The sequence below is a fragment of the Aspergillus brunneoviolaceus genome, assembly GCF_003184695.1.
Source record: "Aspergillus brunneoviolaceus CBS 621.78 unplaced genomic scaffold BO95scaffold_11, whole genome shotgun sequence".
Taxonomy (NCBI): Eukaryota; Fungi; Ascomycota; class Eurotiomycetes; order Eurotiales; family Aspergillaceae; genus Aspergillus; species Aspergillus brunneoviolaceus.
This window is the reverse complement of record NW_020290741.1, coordinates 90,065-108,800: the sequence shown is the minus strand read 5'-3', so window position 1 is coordinate 108,800 and position 18,736 is coordinate 90,065. Positions and strand designations below refer to the sequence as shown.

Genomic DNA, 18,736 nt, shown 5'->3' with positions numbered 1-18,736 from the left:
CTGGTCATCATCGAGCTGGTCATCATCGAGCTGGTCATCATCGAGCTGGTCATCATCGAGCTGGTCATCATCGAGCTGGTCATCATCGAGCTGGTCAAATGCGTGCTAGTTTTCCTAGAACTGCTAAGCATCGCACTGCTTGTCACCGGGCCGGTCGTTATCGAGCTGGTCGTTTTCCAGTAGGACGTTGGAATGGTCTCCAGCGAGCTGATCCTCGTTGAGCTGGTTAAGCTGATCAAGCCGGTCAACGTCACACTAGTCCCCGTTGGACTGGCGATTGAGCTAGCCATCGAGCTGGTTCTAGAGACGAAGGGGGAGGATGAGGCCGGCACAGATGGCGAGCAGGCTGATGTAGACCGGGAGGAAGGCTGTTCATTGAGATGCGTCAACTACCGTTCAACAAGTCATCAAAGTTGTACTGGAGATGCTCACTCACGGAAGCCGCACTTGGCGGCTGAACCTGTCCTGAACTGGAATATGACCAACTACCAGTGTAGGCAGCGGCTGCCCCTGTGCCAGTAACCCAAGGCCAGACGTCGGGGGTCACATAACTCGAAGTCTCTCGATGGGTTCCAGGCCAAGGAATTGGAATGCTGACCGTCGCGGTTATGGTAGGTGCAGATTGAACGGAAGAAATTGTGTCCGCATTGATGTTGCCATTGATCTTGCCTCCATCCGAGGTAATTGACGTCCACAGTCCACTTTTGTCACTATACGTGTAAGAGGACCCTGTCGAGTAGTCGGTAACTTTGAGGGACTTCATGTACATTGTGTACGGCCCAGCGCTGTAGTCAGTCTCTCCACCAGCCCAGTCTACCAAAGGCGTTAGCAAAATGAAGATATCCTTGGGCACATTGCTAGTATATCTCACCGATAGTGCCCTGTGCGTTATTCGGGTCGCCTCCGGCCCAGATTCCCACTTTGACTACCATTGGCGACTGGGGATATTGGTTGGCATTAGCTGTCTCGGGGGTAAGCACCCGCACTGTCTTGCCGTCGATCTGCCAGACAATCTGCTCGTCGGTCCAATCGATGGTATACGTGTGGAACTCGTCGTGGTTGTTGGCGACGTCATGAGTCGCTCCGCGATTGTTTGGGGTGGTTGCTCCTTTTCCAAAGTAGTTGCTCTGCACCAGATTGTTGTTCCCACCGAGCCACTCCCAATCGATCTCATCTAGGTCGTCAGATTGCAATATGGCACTGCTGACAATGCCGGTTCCGGGAGCCGCTTTGATCACATATTCAACACGTCCGAACATGATGTACCATTTGGACTGGATAAGTGGGGCATCCCCCTCTTTAGCCACTGTGAACGCAACCCCATCATCACTATATGTTGGGGTACCCGTTGGCTCGAAGTCGGAAGAGCTTCCTTGGGTAAAGTCGAAAGATGCGGACTTTCCCAGTGCGGTGTCCGCAGGACATGCTGCCAAGAGTGGTTAACTTGTTTCTTCATAATTTGGGAGTAAATGAACGTACTGCTCTCCGTAGGATTGCAGCTAGTGTATGTCTGAGCCGTGGCCAGGCTCAAGTAGGAGAAGAGACCTACGACGGCTCCAAGTCGAGGGAGCTGCATAGCAAGAAGTATGTGTATTAGGCAGTCGGGCGAAAGTCAAGTGACACGGAGACGAATTAAATCTCGATGAAGATAGAGTGTCTTAACGAGGGAGCCTGAAGGACTTGAGAGCCCTTGTGTAACCCGAATCGCTGTCAAACTGAGAAAATAAGGCGACGGCACAAGGTTGTGAAGTATTATTACTCCGTAGGTACTTAGTATACAATCAATCGATCACGGGCGGCCCACCACGTGTTGGAGAATTGACGAGAAAGTGCAGTTCGAAATGGGGGAGAGGGGGAGAGGGGGGAGTAAAGGGAATTAAAGAATTGAGGTAGTCACAGCCATGGCTCAGACGCAGGAACTAAAAAAGGACGGTGGAGAGAGTACCTAGTAGTGTGTTGGAAAAGTGAAGTATGAACCTTCTGAATCGTCCAGCCTCCTCGCTTTTCCACTCCGTATTTTACCCAATTGGGCAGGATGCTCTCTCATTGGCTTCCTCCGAGCGGCGGTCAAAGCATCCCCGAGTGACGCTGCCTTATGTAAGGCATCACCTTCACTCCAGCAACCCGAAATTAAATACTACACTATCAGATATGTTCGGGTAGTCTATACTGTATAAATCCCTGCTGTGGCCGCATTGTTGCTCAGCTGTACTCTAAACTTTACTGCACTCTACCGATGATAGAATCAACCAAATCCGACTGACTCTCTGACTTCATCTACACCGACAGGCATGCGCACACTTCAAGGTTCCAAGTTGTGTCATATGCAAACCGCTTTTCTAACAATAGCATCAAGCGCCACCCGCCGATTAAACTATTTTAGCACCGTCTGCCCGCCCCATTCCCAGCCTCCTCTTTTTTTGACCTGGTCCTATCCATGCATGTATACTTCAAGGCACAAGATTGTGTTGGTGGCATGGTGACCTTGATCAAGGAATGACATGTTCATTGTTTACCTGCAAGCTTCGGCAGGTGTGGGGCAAGGTGCCTGGCAATCTGCCGTGCATGCAGTTGCAGCCAGAGTGACGCTCTACCCTCGTCTGATGCGATGCACTTTGCGTGGCCTCTGCAGTCGCACGCTGGCGCTAGCATGGCATTTCCGGCTTAGTTGATGTTGCTGATTTTTGCCTTGTCATTGCATCATCCTGTGTGACCTGCGGTCACCAAATAAAAGGTCTTTAAGTGAGGTTGTTATCTCGGACTAATATTGGCTTTGGATTCGACCTTGAGCGTAGTCAGCAGTCAGGCCAGCACCAAAATATACCAGCAGACTTGAGCTTTGCACTTTGTCTGCGTGGTGTGGTAACGATACAGCTCTGTACATTTGGCATGGATTTTCGTACATCCGCAATCTGCATAGACTCGGGCGAGGAGACTAGACCTCGGAGTAACCTCGTTGTCTGGATCACAGGGCATAGACGCGTGTGGACGCCGATCACATTCAACCATGTTCCAAAATCCAGTACCGCTGTAGGTCTGCGAGTGAGCAAACATGCCACGTCTGTGGCGGAGGTTAAGCTTAAATTCGACCTTCTCTGGTCGAGTCTCTTGATTGTCTCGTCTTGGGTCATGCGAGTGACAATATGGTGCCTCGAGTATGGGCAATAGCCGAGAGTTGGGCTACAGTGAAGGGGGGGCGTATTGTGCCTGTAGTCAGTGCCTGGTAGGCGGTGGAGATGGGCACTCTCTTCAGTCGCACGGCGACATTGACCAGGTCTCCCGAAAACTGACATGGGCCACAATTTAGGCCCAATTGCTCAGGGTGTATGGTATCCGACCAGCGGTTTCTCGTCGTTGACTTCCGGCTGAATGTGTTGGGCTCCTTTGAAGCAAAAGTGTTGCGAGGCTCGTTTTATTGGTACGCAGACTACCTGCTACAGGCCTTTTCTGGGTAGTGTAGTCCAAATGCTTCTGACACTTGACTCTTGTGGATTGAGTCTTTCGCATGTATTGAGATTCCACCTCTTGTGGGAGCCAGTGTCATCGCTAGCAGTCTTCCGGTTGGGAAAAAAAGAAACCGCTGGGCCAGGTCGGGGATGAATGAAGAGAATCAGAAGAGGGATGTAGGGACAGGTTGCTGGATACGCTGTAGGCGGAAAAGTGACATGGTGGGCGAATGAAGATGACGCAAAAAAGGAAATCGCTAGCATGTCCTGGTTTCGATCCAGGGTCCTCCGGGTTATGAGCCCGGCGCTCTTCCCCTGAGCTAACATGCTTAATTGATGTCACTCTCAGCTTATTACTGCACTGGGAGCCTTGAACAGCAACATTGCATAATAATCTGCTCGACAATTTCCAGAACTATCCTTTTTTGTTGTGCAAGTTGAGTGGTGTTTGTTTTGTCGGCTTGTTCTTCTATTTCCGTGGCATAGCTACCTTATTCACTATCTGTACCAGTGTGACTGTCAGCTGCTAGTCACGTATCCAATCTGCCTGATCATGTCAAATCAGTTAGTTGGTTTTCATTGTGACTCACCGCAGGCAATGCCCTCGGTGCGATATTGTTGCGAGTTTATTTATATACAGCGGCTCCGAGGTGGAAAAGCCACCACACGCAACGAGTGCACCCAGGCTGTAACATCGGCATGGCCACACCCTATATCAAGATGCCCGTAGAGACCACTAAACCAAGTTGGGCCTGGGACGAGAGGCGCTTGATATGGACGTCGCTCTCTTTCCACCTTGGCAGACAGACAAGGCAAATATCAATGGTAATGATTGGCGACTCCCAACATACAGCTCTCTCGTTGCTTGCTACAAAAGACAGCACAGCTATAGGCCCAATCAAAACAACAAAATGAAACATCAGATTTAAAGGGGTAGAGAACTTCTGTTGGTACTCAGCACGATGCAAAAACAAAAAGAAGTTCTTTAGCATGTCCTGGTTTCGATCCAGGGTCCTCCGGGTTATGAGCCCGGCGCTCTTCCCCTGAGCTAACATGCTAGGATTGATGAAAGACTCCTCAAACTATGCCACTATGAATCACGGACCGAATCTGGTCGTAACAATGCGAACAATATGCGCAGGGATCAATCCTACAACAATTCCCCCCTCCCAAGGCTGCATACTCTGGTACCCTTCTCTGGCGAATTTTCCCTATCCGGACCATCAGAACGAAGCACAGGGAGACGCAATCATCGACCCGAACCCCCCGAGATTGATCGAGATCGAGACGCGAAACAAAGGGAAGACACTCAAGGCGAATGCCCGAAATTTCCCCGCGATGGATTCCAGATCTGGATCTGGTGACTGTGATTGATGAGCAGCTAATATAGACACTGCACTAGTTACTAGGTAAACAGATTACCTTCACAGCTACTCCGTACTAAGCTATATATAGCTACTTCCACCATTTACACTTTGAAGGTCAAACACTCGTCAAATATCGTCCAAACATGAAACACCTGGCTCCTAGGCTAGTCTATCGTTCTTGGTCATTACTGATGCGAGCGAGGCAATAACCATGAGCATAGGTACCAGTGACATGTCCATGCCTGTAGAACGGAGTACAGAATTGAGCATGCACTGTGCATGGTCAAGGTGCAGATAACCGGCATCTGAGGTAGGATTTCCGTCAGAAAAGCACAGACTCGCCCACGGACCATGCAATCCCCGGAAACCACTCCCCTTTTCTAGCGACGTCGGTTGAGGACTGGTCGAGTTGTCAAAGTAACCAACTAAACACCTTAGATAATCGATCCCTTATGCGCACTCGGAAGAGAAGTACTATGTAAGTACTCCGTATATTAACTCTATTCCATGTGAAAAGTGAGAGAGTTCGGAAAATCAGTCGGATCTTGACATCATTACCAACGATCAAAAGTTTGGAAGGTTCGGGTATGTAAAGTTCGTAGTACTGGATGTGTAGGAACTGTAGGATTTGTAGGAACAGGTGTGGTGTCCAGTTGTACTCAGTAAGTACTGTGCACTCATACGTAGCAAAGTGTTCAGTGTTCAGCAAGTCAATTTAGTAGTAGTCTAGGTACGGAGTCCATAGGCGGGAAGGTCCATCTCACCTTTGCTTTCCTCGTCCATATTGAACTAACGAACAGCTGCTCGGTCTGGTTTAGCGGGTTGGCGGTAGTCAGAGCCTCAACTAGTAACCACTAGGTAACCGACTAGGTTAACTCTGCGCAGGTTCACTCACACCCGCCGACCGGACAATCCGTCACCCACTACCACCCTGTAACTACCTTACTTACTGTACCACCACTTCTCTCTTCCTCCGCCCACCCACCACACCCCCAGTCTAAGTCTATCCCGACTTCTGGAAACTCTTCTATTCTATCCATAACCTACACCTCGTTCCCTTTTTTCTTCCCAATCCCAAAACCCCTCCCCCCCCATGTACCAGAGTATCCTCGTCTGGACTGTGTCATGACGTTCCCTCAATCACCACTGCCGCTCACCCTCTAGAACATGAAGCATGCCTTGTCACCGTCGCGCCCGACGCTAAACCCCCGTGCTACGACAGAACACCTCTTCCACCATAATCTCCATCTTCAACAGCATATACCAGCAGTCGCCGATGGCGACTGAGGCGCCTGCCTAGACTTCATACAACCTCTCCTTTAAAACACCCACCAAACCGACCAACCTTGCACCCTCACCACCGTACCTCGTTATCCCACTAGCTTTTCTCCGCCTGCACTCTTTCTCCCTGGACCAAGCGGCGTATAATTGCACGGCAGGCACCCCGACGAACTTATTACATCCATTTGCGCTTTAGGGCCGTACCCAACACGATTAATGCTATTGCTCTACTCCCCTTAATCCTCCCCCCTCCCCCCTCCCCCGTGATCGCGATTCCTGACAGCCGACCGCCCACTCGCCGCACCCCTCCTCGACCCCTCGGAAACTGTCAAATACTCACTTGGGAAGCATGGCATATCGGGCTGGCGATCGGACGGAAGGCCGACGCAGCTCGGAAAGCTCGGGTGCACATAGCTGGTTGTCACAGGAGACTGTCAGAGAAGGTCGGAACCAGCACCAGCAGCACAATCATGGCTATTCCCATGGGCGCAGTGTTTCCCCGCTCTCTGGAGGTCGAGAGTTGTTAAGGTAGGAACACCTGTACCCCATATTCCATCCCACAATGTACCGAGCGCGACAAAAACGCGGCTTTCTCTCTCCGCATCTCTATACGCCGCGTCCTGCTGCCTGAACGATGTCGATTAAACCCGGTAGTGAGCTTGGCAAACATTTGGTGGTTGGTCTGGGTAGACACTCGGCGAATCATCTGCGAGAAGAAGTCTGTCGATGTAGCTCATTCGGCTCATCTCATACTCTTCTTCAGGCTGATTCGGTGGATTAGATCTTCCTCTGACATTGCCGCTCACGGGGGGTGGATATCATAGGCACTGCATTTCCACGGGAACCAAACCATGAGATCAAACGATGCGCAACTGTTACCAGATACTGATGCTTCCCAGATCCAACTCACAGGGCCGCAAATCACCACCCCTAGGGGTTCCTGCCGATTTATACAATTCCATATTCTCCTGGGCTTCCCCGGATGTGTCTCCGACAGATCAGCGCAAGCCACCACAGTTCGGTAGTCACAGAAAAGCAATGAATATGCTAGGCACCGATGAGCGAAATCATTCTTCTGCATCTAATCCCCGCGGACGGCCGTCCAATTTGAGCATCGGCCCCACCGACACCTCCCAGCCAGAACTCTCCCCCTCACAATCATCCTCGCCTAAGATGCTGGCGGCTGATGCCCCCAATACCTTCTTCCATGACTTCTCGGAACAAGAAGCCTCCCCAGCCTCCGCCACATTCCGCCCTGGAACCGCCCAGACATACACAAGTGAGCCGCTCGACTTGGATTTCAATGTTGACCATCGGAGACCGTCGGTAGCTAGTGCCATGACCGCTAGTAGCCAAGGATCTAAGTCTAGTACTGGTGCGCTCTTCAGAAAGAAGCTGCAAGGCTTCTTCGGCGATGAATACCAAGGCAACGGAGACCCGAAGCACGATTCAGATAACAACACTCAGGCTTCGGTGTCGAAGCCGTCATCGATTGATTACTTCAGAGCTCGAGAACGAGCTAATTCAGACGGATCACGCAACACCACGGACACCTCACACGAAAAAACCCCGCAAAACCATACAAGGCCACGAACTCCTCTTCCTTCCAGCGAGATCACTCCCTGGATGTACCAAAACTACAACGTGAGTCCATGTCCCCGACAACGCCCAATCATGTCAATTCCTGTATTGGTGATCACCATTAGTTGTGCTGACGCGGAGACACTGTAGGATATACCTCAATTTGGAGAGGCCCCTGTCCGCCAAGCGCCCACAGCCGAAGGGCAACGTGCTGCGGCAGCCCAAAAAGATCCCAATCGGAGACATTTCAGCGGCCACCGCCACTCTCGGAGCAAAGAAGAGAAGCCTACTGCGGCCGGTGATCTTGCCGGCTATCCAGCTCGCCCGGCAACCGGCCGAGATGATCTTTCGCTTGGACTTCACCCATCTCGGGAAGGTAGTCTCAATTACCCCACCCCAATGACATCAACCACAACTCTTGGGCGTGCCACTAGTCCCACGCCCAGCGTCCAGAGCGCCCACGTAAAGGGACAGGGTCAGAACTCCCCGGGGGCTCAGCCGGGGAAGCGTTCTTTCCTCGATAAAATACGTCGCCCAAAGCATGGCCACCTGAAAAATATTGCGACAGCGAAAGGAGTGCAGGATACCACGAAAGCTGCCGCGTCAAAGTTGACGCGAAGAGATGCCTCGCCCGCCAGGCGAGGCAGACAGGGAAGTATTGAGAGTGCGACATCTTCCAAGTACAATGATGGAGAAAGTGACCGAAAGAAGGACGGTAAAGGATTGGCCATTGGCCCATCCAAGTTACGTGGACGGCGAGGTGCGGGCAACGAGTATCCGGTCGGCAGAGATTCCAGATTCTCAGACGACTCCAACATGTGGGCTCTCGATACAGACCTCTCGCATATGGAGGGCATTGTGAATCCGCCCTCTCCAGGTGACCGAGGTCGGATGCCAGATGGAGCTTTCGCGCAGGTAGAAGAACGGACAAATCGAGATAACTTGCCTGCCGGAAACTGGGATGCGCCGGAGAGTTGGCACGTCAAAAAGCAAAAGGATGATATATCATCCTTACTGCCCGACGAAGGCGTTGAGCAGCCTGGTCCCACAATATCCGAACCCGACGGTGTGGGTTATTTCATACGAGTATTTCGCGCTGATTCGACCTTCGCCACCCTTTCAGCTGGTCTCTATGCGACTGTTGCCGATGTTCTCCTTCTACTCGGACGAAAATCATTTCTTACTGATCATCTGAATAATTATGAGTTAGTGATGCGCAAGAATGATCTTTCCAGACAGCTCGGCCCGAGTGAGATGCCCATTCTCATGCAGAAGCGCATGCTTGAACAGGTAGGTTATACCGAGAAGGATAAGATCGAAGAAATCGGCCGTGAAGATCATAGTTATATCCTTCGTTTCACCTTTCTCCCAGCCCGCATCAGTGGTTACAGCAGTCTGGAGAGCGAGCCTGTCCTCAATAAGAACCAAAAATTTAGCCACGTGGACCTCTCGAATCGGAGTTTAGTCACCATTCCGATCACTCTTTACAAGAAGGCACCTGAGATCATATCTTTGAACCTGTCAAAGAACCTGTCCTTGGATGTGCCCAAGGATTTTATCCAGGGATGTATCAACCTACGAGAGATAAAGTTCATCGGCAACGATGCTCTTCGTTTGCCTGCCAGTTTTGGCCTTGCTAGTCGACTGACATATCTTGATATCTCGAACAATCGTATCGAAGATCTGAGCCATGCCAACCTGGATAGGTTGCACGGCCTTGTCAGCATCAAGATGGCCAACAACAGACTCACGGAACTTCCTGCGTATTTTGGCAATTTTCAATATCTGCGGAGCTTGAATATATCCTCAAATAACTTCCAGGTGTTCCCGGAACTGCTCTGTGATCTTAAGAGCCTCGTGGACTTGGACATCAGTTTCAACAACATTTCTCAGTTACCCAATCTGGGGAGGTTGGCGACACTTGAGCGAATTTGGATGACAAATAACATTGTCAGAGGTTCACTCGATGAGGTATTCCGAGGCCTCGATAGTCTGAAGGAAATCGACGCGAGATTCAATGAGATTACCAATATAGACCGCCTGTCTCTCCTCCCGCGATTGGAGCAACTGGTCATTGGCCACAATGCTATCTCGAAGTTCAAAGGATCGTTCCCCAAATTGCGGACTTTGATCCTCGACCATTGCCCCATGACACAGTTCGACATTGATGGACCTGTCCCAACGTTGACATCTCTGAATATAGCTTCTGCCAAGCTGGTTCAGTTTCGCGATGCTCTCTTTGAGAATCTGCCGAATCTGCAGAAGCTCATCCTTGACAAGAATCACCTTGTCTCAATGTCGCCACACATTGGCAAACTGCGTAGGCTTGAACATTTCAGCATGATCAAGAATCCTCTGGCTTCGCTGCCCGCCACTATCGGCTGCTTGACAGAGCTCAAATACCTCAACTTGCGGGAATGCAATCTTAGGCGACTCCCACCGGAGATTTGGCACTGCCTTAAGCTGGAAACGCTGAATGTCTCCTCAAATGTGCTGGAGGCGTTTCCAAAGCATGGTAGTCCTCAGCCCCAGCTTCCGGTCGACGCATCTATGACTCCTGCAGTGACCCCAGGGCTGTCGAATAATCCCAATTACGAAGAACTAGGTGCCGTTGATGAACAGGAGGCACGCCGACCCAGCCAAGCATCAGGAGCTGGTGCACTCAGCACCGGAGGTTCACCCAACGGGACAGCTTACCGGAAGCCCTCTATTGCCTCATCTTTAGGCCAAGGGGGGCGGAAAGTATCTGCGGCTTCTCGCTCGCTCACCGATGGAAGCCCATCGTCACGCAAAGACTCCAACTTCTCACAACATGTCGCAACGACATTCGGGGGATCACTAAGGAATCTCCTCCTGGCAGACAATCGATTGGAGGACGATATTTTCCGAGAGCTGTCGCTGATCCCGGAGTTGCGTGTTGTTAACCTCTCATACAACGAGTTAACGGAGCTTCCTCAGGGCCTGTTGAGACGTTGGCCATTGTTGACTGAGCTGTACCTCTCGGGCAACGAGCTCACGTCCCTTCCGTCCGATGATCTCGAAGAAGGCAGCAACTTGAAGGTACTGCACATCAATGCGAATCGTTTCCAGGTGCTTCCAGCCGAACTCTGCAAAGTCAGCAAGCTCGCAATTCTGGATGTTGGGAGCAACTCTCTCAAGTACAACGTCTCTAACTGGCCTTACGACTGGAACTGGAATTGGAATCGCAATTTGAAGTACCTCAATTTTTCTGGTAACAAGCGGCTGGAAATCAAACCTCATGCGTCGTCACTGGGAACGCCCACCACACCCGGGACAGATTTGACCGACTTCAATTCCCTGACGCATCTGCGTGTTCTTGGCTTGATGGACGTCACTCTCACAATTTCTACGATACCCGAAGAGACAGAAGATCGTCGTGTCCGGACTTCCGCTTCCCTAGCTGGGTCTCTTGCATACGGCATGGCCGACTTTCTTGGCAAAAGCGAACATCTTTCCATCTTCGATATGATCGTTCCTCGACTCAAGCCCGACAAAGTGGAGACAGTGGTAGGAATGTTCGACGGTCAATCCCAGTCAACGGGAGGATCTAGAATTGCCAAATTCCTGCACGAGAACTTCATACACACTTTCTCATCCGAGCTGAAGCGGATTCGGACCGAAGACCTGGAAACTCCGCTAGATGCACTCAGACGAGCATTTCTGACCTTGAATAAGAACATGGCATTTGCGTGCTACAAGTCGATTGACCAAGATGTGCGTCATTATCAGGAAGATCCCGCGGAATCGAAGAAAGTGCGGTTGAACAAGGAGGATGTCCATTCCGGTGGAGTCGCTACCGTGATATACTTGAACAACATGGATCTGTTCGTTGCCAATGTTGGTGACGCGCAGGCTATACTTGTCAAATCCGATGGTTCACTGAAGCACTTGACCCGAAACCATGATCCTGCAGAATCACACGAAAGAGCAAGGATCCGCGCTGCAGGCGGGTTTGTCTCCCGCAATGGCAAGTTAAACGATACCCTTACAGTATCAAGGTCGTTTGGACATTTCCAGATGATGCCCGCCGTTATTGCGGCACCACACACCATGCATCTCAACCTCACGGAACAGGATGAGATGATCATTGTGGCATCAAGGGAGCTGTGGGATTATGTGACGCCAGATCTTGTCGTTGATGTTGCTAGAGCTGAACGGAGAGATCTTATGATCGCTGCTCAGAAGATCAGAGACCTGGCCATTTCATTCGGAGCCAACAACAAACTAATGGTCATGATACTGGGTGTGAGTGACTTGAAGAAGCGAGAGAAGATAAGGTTGAGGCCTAGTCTTTCTATGGTCGGACCCCCCGAGGATCAGATTATACCGAGCACGAAGCGAACCAAAAAGCCGCGTGATACACCGGGCGACTCCAGGCTCGCCCGTTTCGATTATGTGGACGCCCCTGTTGGAGAACTCGCTATCATCTTTACTGATATCAAGAAGTCAACAAGCCTCTGGGAAACCTGCCCAGATGCGATGCGCTCAGCTATTCAGATTCATAACGACATTCTTCGTCGACAGCTGGGTATAATCGGTGGTTATGAGGTGAAAACGGAAGGTGACGCTTTCATGGTTGCGTTCTCCACAACCACGGCCGCTTTACTTTGGTGCTTCAACTGCCAGACACAGCTTCTGGAAGCAGAATGGCCGACAGAAATCCTGGAGCAACCACAGTGCCAGGTGCAGTACGACATGGAAAACAACGTCATCTTCCGAGGTCTGTCCGTCCGAATGGGAATACATTGGGGTGAGCCTGTCTGCGAAAAGGACCCAGTGACCAATCGTATGGATTATTTCGGGCCAATGGTCAATCGCGCTTCTCGTATCTCTGCCGTCGCCGATGGTGGCCAAATCTTCGTGTCCTCAGATTTCATGAGCGACATCCAACGCAACCTGGAGGTGTTTGCTGATAGCGAGCGCGCTGCCTCGACTGGCTCCGAAGAGAGCTATGCGATTGACAATCTTGGGTATAATATCCGACGCGAGCTCCAGCAACTCAATAGCCAAGGTTTTGTGATCAAGGATCAGGGAGAGCGAAAGCTGAAGGGGCTTGAGAATCCGGAACCACTCTATTTGATCTACCCTCATTCTCTCTCTGGTAGACTGACAACGCTGGAGAAGGACACATCAAATGAGCATGCCCCGACCACCATTAGCAAGCACTCGCAGCTAGAGATCCAGACCGACTTGATTTGGCGGCTGTGGGAACTTACTCTTCGACTTGAGAGGCTTTGTGGTGCCTTGGAGTATCCTGGCGAAGCCCGCCTCAAGGAACCAAACGTGGCCTTGTTCAACGTTGTGAAGAACCATGGCGGCGAACTTGCAGATTCGACTGTGGTCAGCCTGGTGGAGCAACAGGTGACGCGCATCGAGGTGAGTAAAGAATGGCACCATCCAACGGTATGTACTAATCGTGGACCAGGTTTGCATCAATACTCTTTCCATCCGGCACATGCTGCGACCATTTAAACCCGGTGATCAGCTCAATGACCATGCCGCCCCGATCTCCGAAGTAATGCAAGAGTTGCAAAACCGGCTTGAAGAGTACCGTGTTCTCAAGGAACAAGTAGCTGTCAGTGCTGGCACTACCAAAAGCTACAGGTGAATTTAATTGCATCGCAGCCGCGGTAAAACCCAACCCAATACTACATGACCGTTCTCTTTCACCCAAGGAGTCTGTTTGTCTGGCGAGATGAACCCTGGCGGATCTCGCCGCTACTTCCCAATCCCGATGAATATAGTAACGTGGGGTTCATCCTAATCGATCATATCTGTATCTATTGCCGCTTATCATTCTTGTGTTTTTTCCTCTCTTTTCTTTTCTATTATTTCCCCATCAACCTTTTGCTACACTTACGCGGGCGTCTCGAGGAAGGGCGGGCGGGGTGTGAAAGGAATTCCGAAGCATGGGTCTAGGAGCCAAAGGTGGCAATGTTGTTTGTGCCCTATGTGTCTAGATTCACTTGGTAATTGTGTATGTACTCAATGGAATCCAATTATCTGAACACATAAAAATGGCTGGATTTTTTAGCATGGCCTCTGGGCCTATCTACGGTAGTACACTTAGTTATGCCATAGGTTATTAATCAGCTGGGATGCAGTGTAACAATTATGTCACATGATCCAAGCACACAACAAATAGCTTCATCATCAAACCCTTCCTCGTCTCCTCGAAACATGCCCCTAATGCATCACTGACTGTGATGCCTGCAGATCCTTCATCTACAACGACTCTGTATCCGAGTGTGGGTGCCTCAATTTGATCGAACTGTCTGGCATGACACCTCCTCAACTGGCCAGTTGGCTTGTTTTTTTTGGTTTGGCTGTTTCGCTTGCAGCTCGGTCGGGTTTGTTGTTGCCCTGGAGACGATCAGATTGATTTGAAGGACGGCGGCTCAGCTGCTGCTGCTTGTTGCTTGTTGCGTCTCTGACGATAGTTAGGGAGGATCACCGAAAATCCGGATTTTCACTTGAGTGAAATTCATCCCATCACTCACAGCCACTGCAGTTGTCGACCGCCAACCGGCTGGCTTAACCACCTATCTTAGTCTTAGTCCTCTTTTTTTCTTCTAAATTCTCCCCCCGGATTTTTTTTCTGCCGTAACACCATCATCTTCAACTTCATTCCCCCTTCTTTCCCTACCCCTCCCTTGGTGGCGTTGATCACTGCTAGGATCAATCACTCTTCATCATGGCGGACGGTTTGGATTATTTGGCTCCCGACTTTGACCTGAATTCGCTCACCGTTCCTCGTCTTCGGTCCATCCTCGTTAGCCACGATGTTCCCTATCCAGCCTCAGCCAAGAAAGCTCAACTCATCAGCATTCTTGAGACAGAAGTTCTGCCTCAGGCCAAGAAGCTTCTGCGCGAACGGGAAAGGGTGAGGAGAACCAGTGAAGGAATCACGGATATGGGTAGTCGCGCCTCATCAGTCGTGAGCGATTACAACGATCAACACCATGAATCTGGCAGAGAGTCGATGCCTCCCCCACCTACTCCTTCCACGGTTTCGACCGCGACGGGCGGTCGGCGCGCACGCTCCAGATTGAGCACGAGAGCATCGACGGTCGACACGGAGGATGCCCACGTATCAGCCACGCCATCTACTAGCTCTCGAAGAACGGTCCCCCGGTCGACCAGCAAACGCTATCGCGCGTCCGATGCCGAATCGCACGACGACATGACGGCAACCCCGGTCCCGTTTAACACGGCTACTCCCCGAAAGTCGACGACCCGCAAACCACGAAAAAGTGAGATGACTCCTGCTGCCGAGCCACAACCCGAACCCGAGCCTGAGCCGAAGACCCCCTTCTCAGCAATCAAGTTGGAACCCAAGGACGAGAGTGTCTTCACCGATGACAACCCATTCCAAAGTGGATCGCCAGCCCGGTGGGAGCACCGGAGCCCGAGAACTTCGAGTGTTGGGCGGAAGAGCGCCTCGCGATTCTCACTGAACTCCCCTGCTGCCAGCAACGGTCTACGGCCTAGGAGGTCCATGACGCCAGTGGACATGAATGCTGACTATGGCTTTACCCCGTCAAAGCGATCTTCGTTCGAGTTCCCCGTGCCTAAGCCGAGATCTCCTCAGCAGTCCCTGGAGGCGGTGGAGAAGTATGAGGATAGCGACAGCGACGTCAGTGCTGGCGAAGAATTTACGCCCGAGGAGCAGTTGGCGCTTGAGGAGGACCGGGCGCACTTGATGTATCCGCCAAGCGCCCCCAGCACCCGGCCCCAACAAGCGCGGACAGCAAACCGTGCTGCGCCTTGGATCATTATATTAGCCCTTGTCGCCGGTTTTGGTGCTTGGTGGCGCAAGGAGAAGATTGAGATTGGATTCTGCGGTATAGGCAAGCCCACCTGGTCATTGGCAGACACCCGGGTTCCTGAATGGGCCAATGTTCTCGAGCCGCAGTGCGAACCGTGTCCTCCCCATGCTTTCTGTTACCCAAATTTTGAGGCTCGCTGTGAGCATGACTTCATCCTCAAGGCACACCCTCTGTCGCTAGGTGGACTGGTACCTCTTGCCCCGACGTGCGAAGCCGATAGTGAGAAGGCACGCCGAGTCAAAGCTGTTGCCGACAGAGCCCTCGAAACTCTCCGGGACCGTCGGGCCAAGTGGGAGTGTGGCGAAATTGTGCACGGTGACCAAGGAGAAAAGGGTCCTGAGATCAGTGAAACCGAGCTGAAGCAAGAGGTCGGAAAAAAACGCCGCAAGGGGATGAGTGACGCGGAGTTTGATGACTTGTGGAAGGGAGCCTTAGGTGAGGTGGTTGGCAAAGAAGAAGTCGTCACTCGAGTCCAACAGTGAGTAGTTCCTGGTCTCCTCCTTCTGATTCCAGCCTGTTCGCGACACCCTGGCCTTCCCTCTGGCACCCTTCCAAGGATTCGGATTCTGACTTGTATTATGGAACTAACAGAGACACCCACACAATTACAGACCATCTTCTGTCCTCACCCTCACGTCCACCTCCGTCAGCCGGCTCCCCCTCACCTGCGCATTCCGCCGCTACGTCCGACTCTCTCTCCTCGCGTATCGACTTCCTATTTCGGTTCTAACTCTCGCGGTATGCTTGACACTTTATGTCCGCTCCAAAATCCGGGCTCGCCGCTCGGATATGGCCCGGGTCCCTGAACTTGTGGCCACTACGCTCGATCGCCTCGCGACACAGGCGGCTTTACATGCTCGCGGTGCGGCCCGAGAGCCCTACATTCCCATTGGACAGTTGCGTGATGATGTCCTCCGGTCCGAGCTGCGCGGAAGTCGGCGCGAGGGGCTCTGGAAGCGCGTGCGCAGTATCGTTGAAGGCAACGCCAACGTCCGAGCTGCGGTGCGGGAGGGTCGCGGAGGAGATGTTGCCCGTGTGTGGGAATGGATCGGGGGGATTAGCAGCGTCCGCAACGAGATTGAAAGTAGCGGCAACAGCACGGGCCGGGATGTGCACAAAATGCATTTCTCGCCTTCATCGCCCGAGGACGGTGGTCGTCCCTTGGCTGCTAGTCAGGATGCTACTCCGGTCCCTCGAAAATGGGACGAAGGCCGGCCCATCTACTGAGACCGTCCTTTCTTACATGAATGACGTCCCGAGAAAGTTGGAAACACTATGAGGTCTTCTTCTCTTTAACGTGCGCGGTTCGCTTCCTGCATATTTTGAAACTTCTTATCTTTATTTCGGTTAGTCGGTTAGCTAGCTGGTCAACATTCCGTGATTCCCCAGGTTGACTGTATTATCCAAGATCAGTCTCTTTTGCACCTAAAGTGTGTGGTGTGTGTTTTGTGCTGTGTGTGAACGAGAGTGCACTACAGTAGGACTCAACTCTCGACTCCTCGAGTAGTACCCGTTGACGGACTCGGGAGTACGGTAAAACCACTAAGCTGGAGTAGACAGGAGTTAACCTGATTTAGTCAAGTGAGCTAAGTTATGCCTTGCCGGGTCTAGCGGAGAAAGACCGGAAGATTTTTCGTCCAAATCTTTTGATGAAGGTTCCCATGGGCCCTTACTAGGTAGTTACCTACTACACGTCCCGTGACACATACGTACCCTGTATTCATTCGTACTCCCTTCATGCTTCAGCTCAACGTCCCATCCTCCACTCGTTTGCTACCTACACGACCTCCTTTTTTTTTTTTCAGACGGCTAGACTTCGAGATACTGGTTCTCGGATCGTTTGCCGAAGGTGTGACTTTGAGCCGCTGGGTACAGACAAACTAACGGAGTGCGTACAGGGCAGCCCTCCAGCGCTACGGACAGAACTCCTGCTGTACGTACCGAGTCAGACAGGCCCTGGCAGGCATGGTGGAACTAGCCTGGATCAGATTTGGACCCAGCAGTCGTTCACATACCTACTTCTACAGGGCCACCTACGGCAAGCTACTCGTGCCAATTTGCAATAACCCCATTTTTCATAGTAGACTTATAGTATTTATTGCTTCACCGCTCAACAGACCGCTTTCTCTCTAACTGATTCTAATGTAAAAATCATATACAAGATTCCCCAATAAAGAACCCTAATATAACGATACCTTCGGCCTACAATATCCTAAGACCCTAATAGCCTTAATAATCCTAATGTAACTTATAGTTGTGTAATTTTGTTTAAGATAAGCAGCTTTGAAGGCTAAAACAGTACTGTCGGCAGAATTGGGTTATTGCAGATTGGCACGAGTAGCTCACCGTACCACCGGGAGGCTGGTTCCGTCCGTTGCCCCTCGCAGTATCGATCCGTTGCTGCTGTCCAACGAAATCATATGGATACTTTTTCCGGGCCAGTCCTGCACTCGAATTCGCTAAGAGCGTCACAGCATCACGGCGTCACAGCCCGTGGTTTTGACAAGTACGGTAGTCGTCCTCTCCCTTACTCATTACCTAAAGCATGATATCCCACTGCCCGGAGACAAGACCCGTGCAATCAGCTCGGTTGGCAAGGCAGACAAGCGACGTCATGCATGTCTGTCGTGACGGCAAAAATGCAAATTCAGTATGGTTCGGTACTTTCTGCACTTTCTGCACTTTCTGCACTTTCAGCAAGCGAGTGATCCCTCCAAGTGGAAAGAGACCAGAAAGAGATCCCCTCTCGCGGCCGAGTATTCTGATGATAGTGCGGTGGACCTGCAATGTCACGGGCCCAATCGCAATCGAACCAGAGCCTGGCCAGATGGCTGCTTCGAGTCGAGGAACTGACCCAGGACTGAGATGGCAATCATGGCATACACAGTCTGGCTCTCGTGTGAGGCTATTGCTCATCGCCCCCACACCCCCCCCCCCCTCCCATGACCAATAGAGCCTTGTTTGTCCTCACTATCGTCGTGGTCTCGTCATCTGCACGTCAAACTCAAGTTGCAACTACCAAAAGTTGCAACTACCACCTGCCCACTGGATTCCCCCATCTTAACTTTAAGCCCAATCCCTTCCTGCTGGTAGTTGTCCCTTGACGAGGACCCTTTGGTACCTGGGAAGTGTCAGAGAGAAGGAGAGGAGAGAATCGATGGCTCACACCGGTTCGTTCATAACAAGCGGTCGAGTGCGGCCCCTCCTCAGC

The 18,736-nt window shown here is 51.5% G+C and overlaps 5 protein-coding genes and 2 non-coding genes across 7 annotated transcripts in view; 2 read left to right on the top strand and 5 right to left on the bottom strand.

The window, feature by feature from the left end:
- Nucleotides 1-574, bottom strand: part of BO95DRAFT_23990 (uncharacterized protein) — a 1,255-nt gene extending 681 nt beyond the window's left edge. Inside the window, exon 1 of the mRNA XM_025581347.1 lies at nucleotides 1-574. This exon is cut by the window's left edge and continues 681 nt beyond it. Coding sequence (XP_025445523.1) covers nucleotides 1-290 — 290 coding nt within the window. The 5' untranslated portion in view covers nucleotides 291-574.
- BO95DRAFT_460446 (glycoside hydrolase family 16 protein) lies at nucleotides 301-1,576 on the bottom strand (the record flags this gene model as incomplete). The annotated part of the gene is made up of 4 exons (XM_025588737.1): nucleotides 301-368; nucleotides 433-813; nucleotides 872-1,426; nucleotides 1,480-1,576. 4 exons carry the CDS (start codon nucleotides 1,574-1,576, stop codon nucleotides 301-303), a joined length of 1,101 nt encoding a protein of 366 aa, XP_025445522.1.
- Nucleotides 1,577-3,704: 2,128 nt separating this feature from the next.
- BO95DRAFT_t66 lies at nucleotides 3,705-3,776 on the bottom strand. The gene has a single exon. It is a non-coding gene; the product is annotated as a tRNA-Met (tRNA).
- A 656-nt stretch (nucleotides 3,777-4,432) lies between these two features.
- Nucleotides 4,433-4,504, bottom strand: BO95DRAFT_t65. Its single transcript has one exon. It is a non-coding gene; the product is annotated as a tRNA-Met (tRNA).
- Nucleotides 4,505-4,917: 413 nt separating this feature from the next.
- On the bottom strand, nucleotides 4,918-5,853 carry BO95DRAFT_479649 (uncharacterized protein; the record flags this gene model as incomplete). Its single annotated transcript, XM_025590117.1, has 4 exons — nucleotides 4,918-5,238; nucleotides 5,372-5,432; nucleotides 5,578-5,667; nucleotides 5,764-5,853. The coding sequence occupies 4 exons, from the start codon at nucleotides 5,851-5,853 to the stop codon at nucleotides 4,973-4,975; spliced, it is 507 nt and encodes a 168-aa protein (XP_025445521.1). The 3' UTR covers nucleotides 4,918-4,972.
- Nucleotides 5,854-6,958: 1,105 nt separating this feature from the next.
- Nucleotides 6,959-13,304, top strand: acyA (adenylate cyclase acyA; the record flags this gene model as incomplete). The annotated part of the gene is made up of 3 exons (XM_025584866.1): nucleotides 6,959-7,738; nucleotides 7,826-13,099; nucleotides 13,122-13,304. 3 exons carry the CDS (start codon nucleotides 6,959-6,961, stop codon nucleotides 13,302-13,304), a joined length of 6,237 nt encoding a protein of 2,078 aa, XP_025445520.1.
- A 1,086-nt stretch (nucleotides 13,305-14,390) lies between these two features.
- The window catches only part of BO95DRAFT_355533 (putative sister chromatid separation protein (Src1)), a gene marked incomplete at both ends in the record, with an annotated part of 5,782 nt that continues 1,436 nt past the window's right edge, over nucleotides 14,391-18,736 (top strand). The window contains 2 exons of the mRNA XM_025582256.1: nucleotides 14,391-16,003; nucleotides 16,137-16,590. Of these exons, the coding sequence (XP_025445519.1) occupies nucleotides 14,391-16,003; nucleotides 16,137-16,590 (2,067 nt within the window). The remainder of the gene's footprint in view (nucleotides 16,004-16,136; nucleotides 16,591-18,736) is intronic.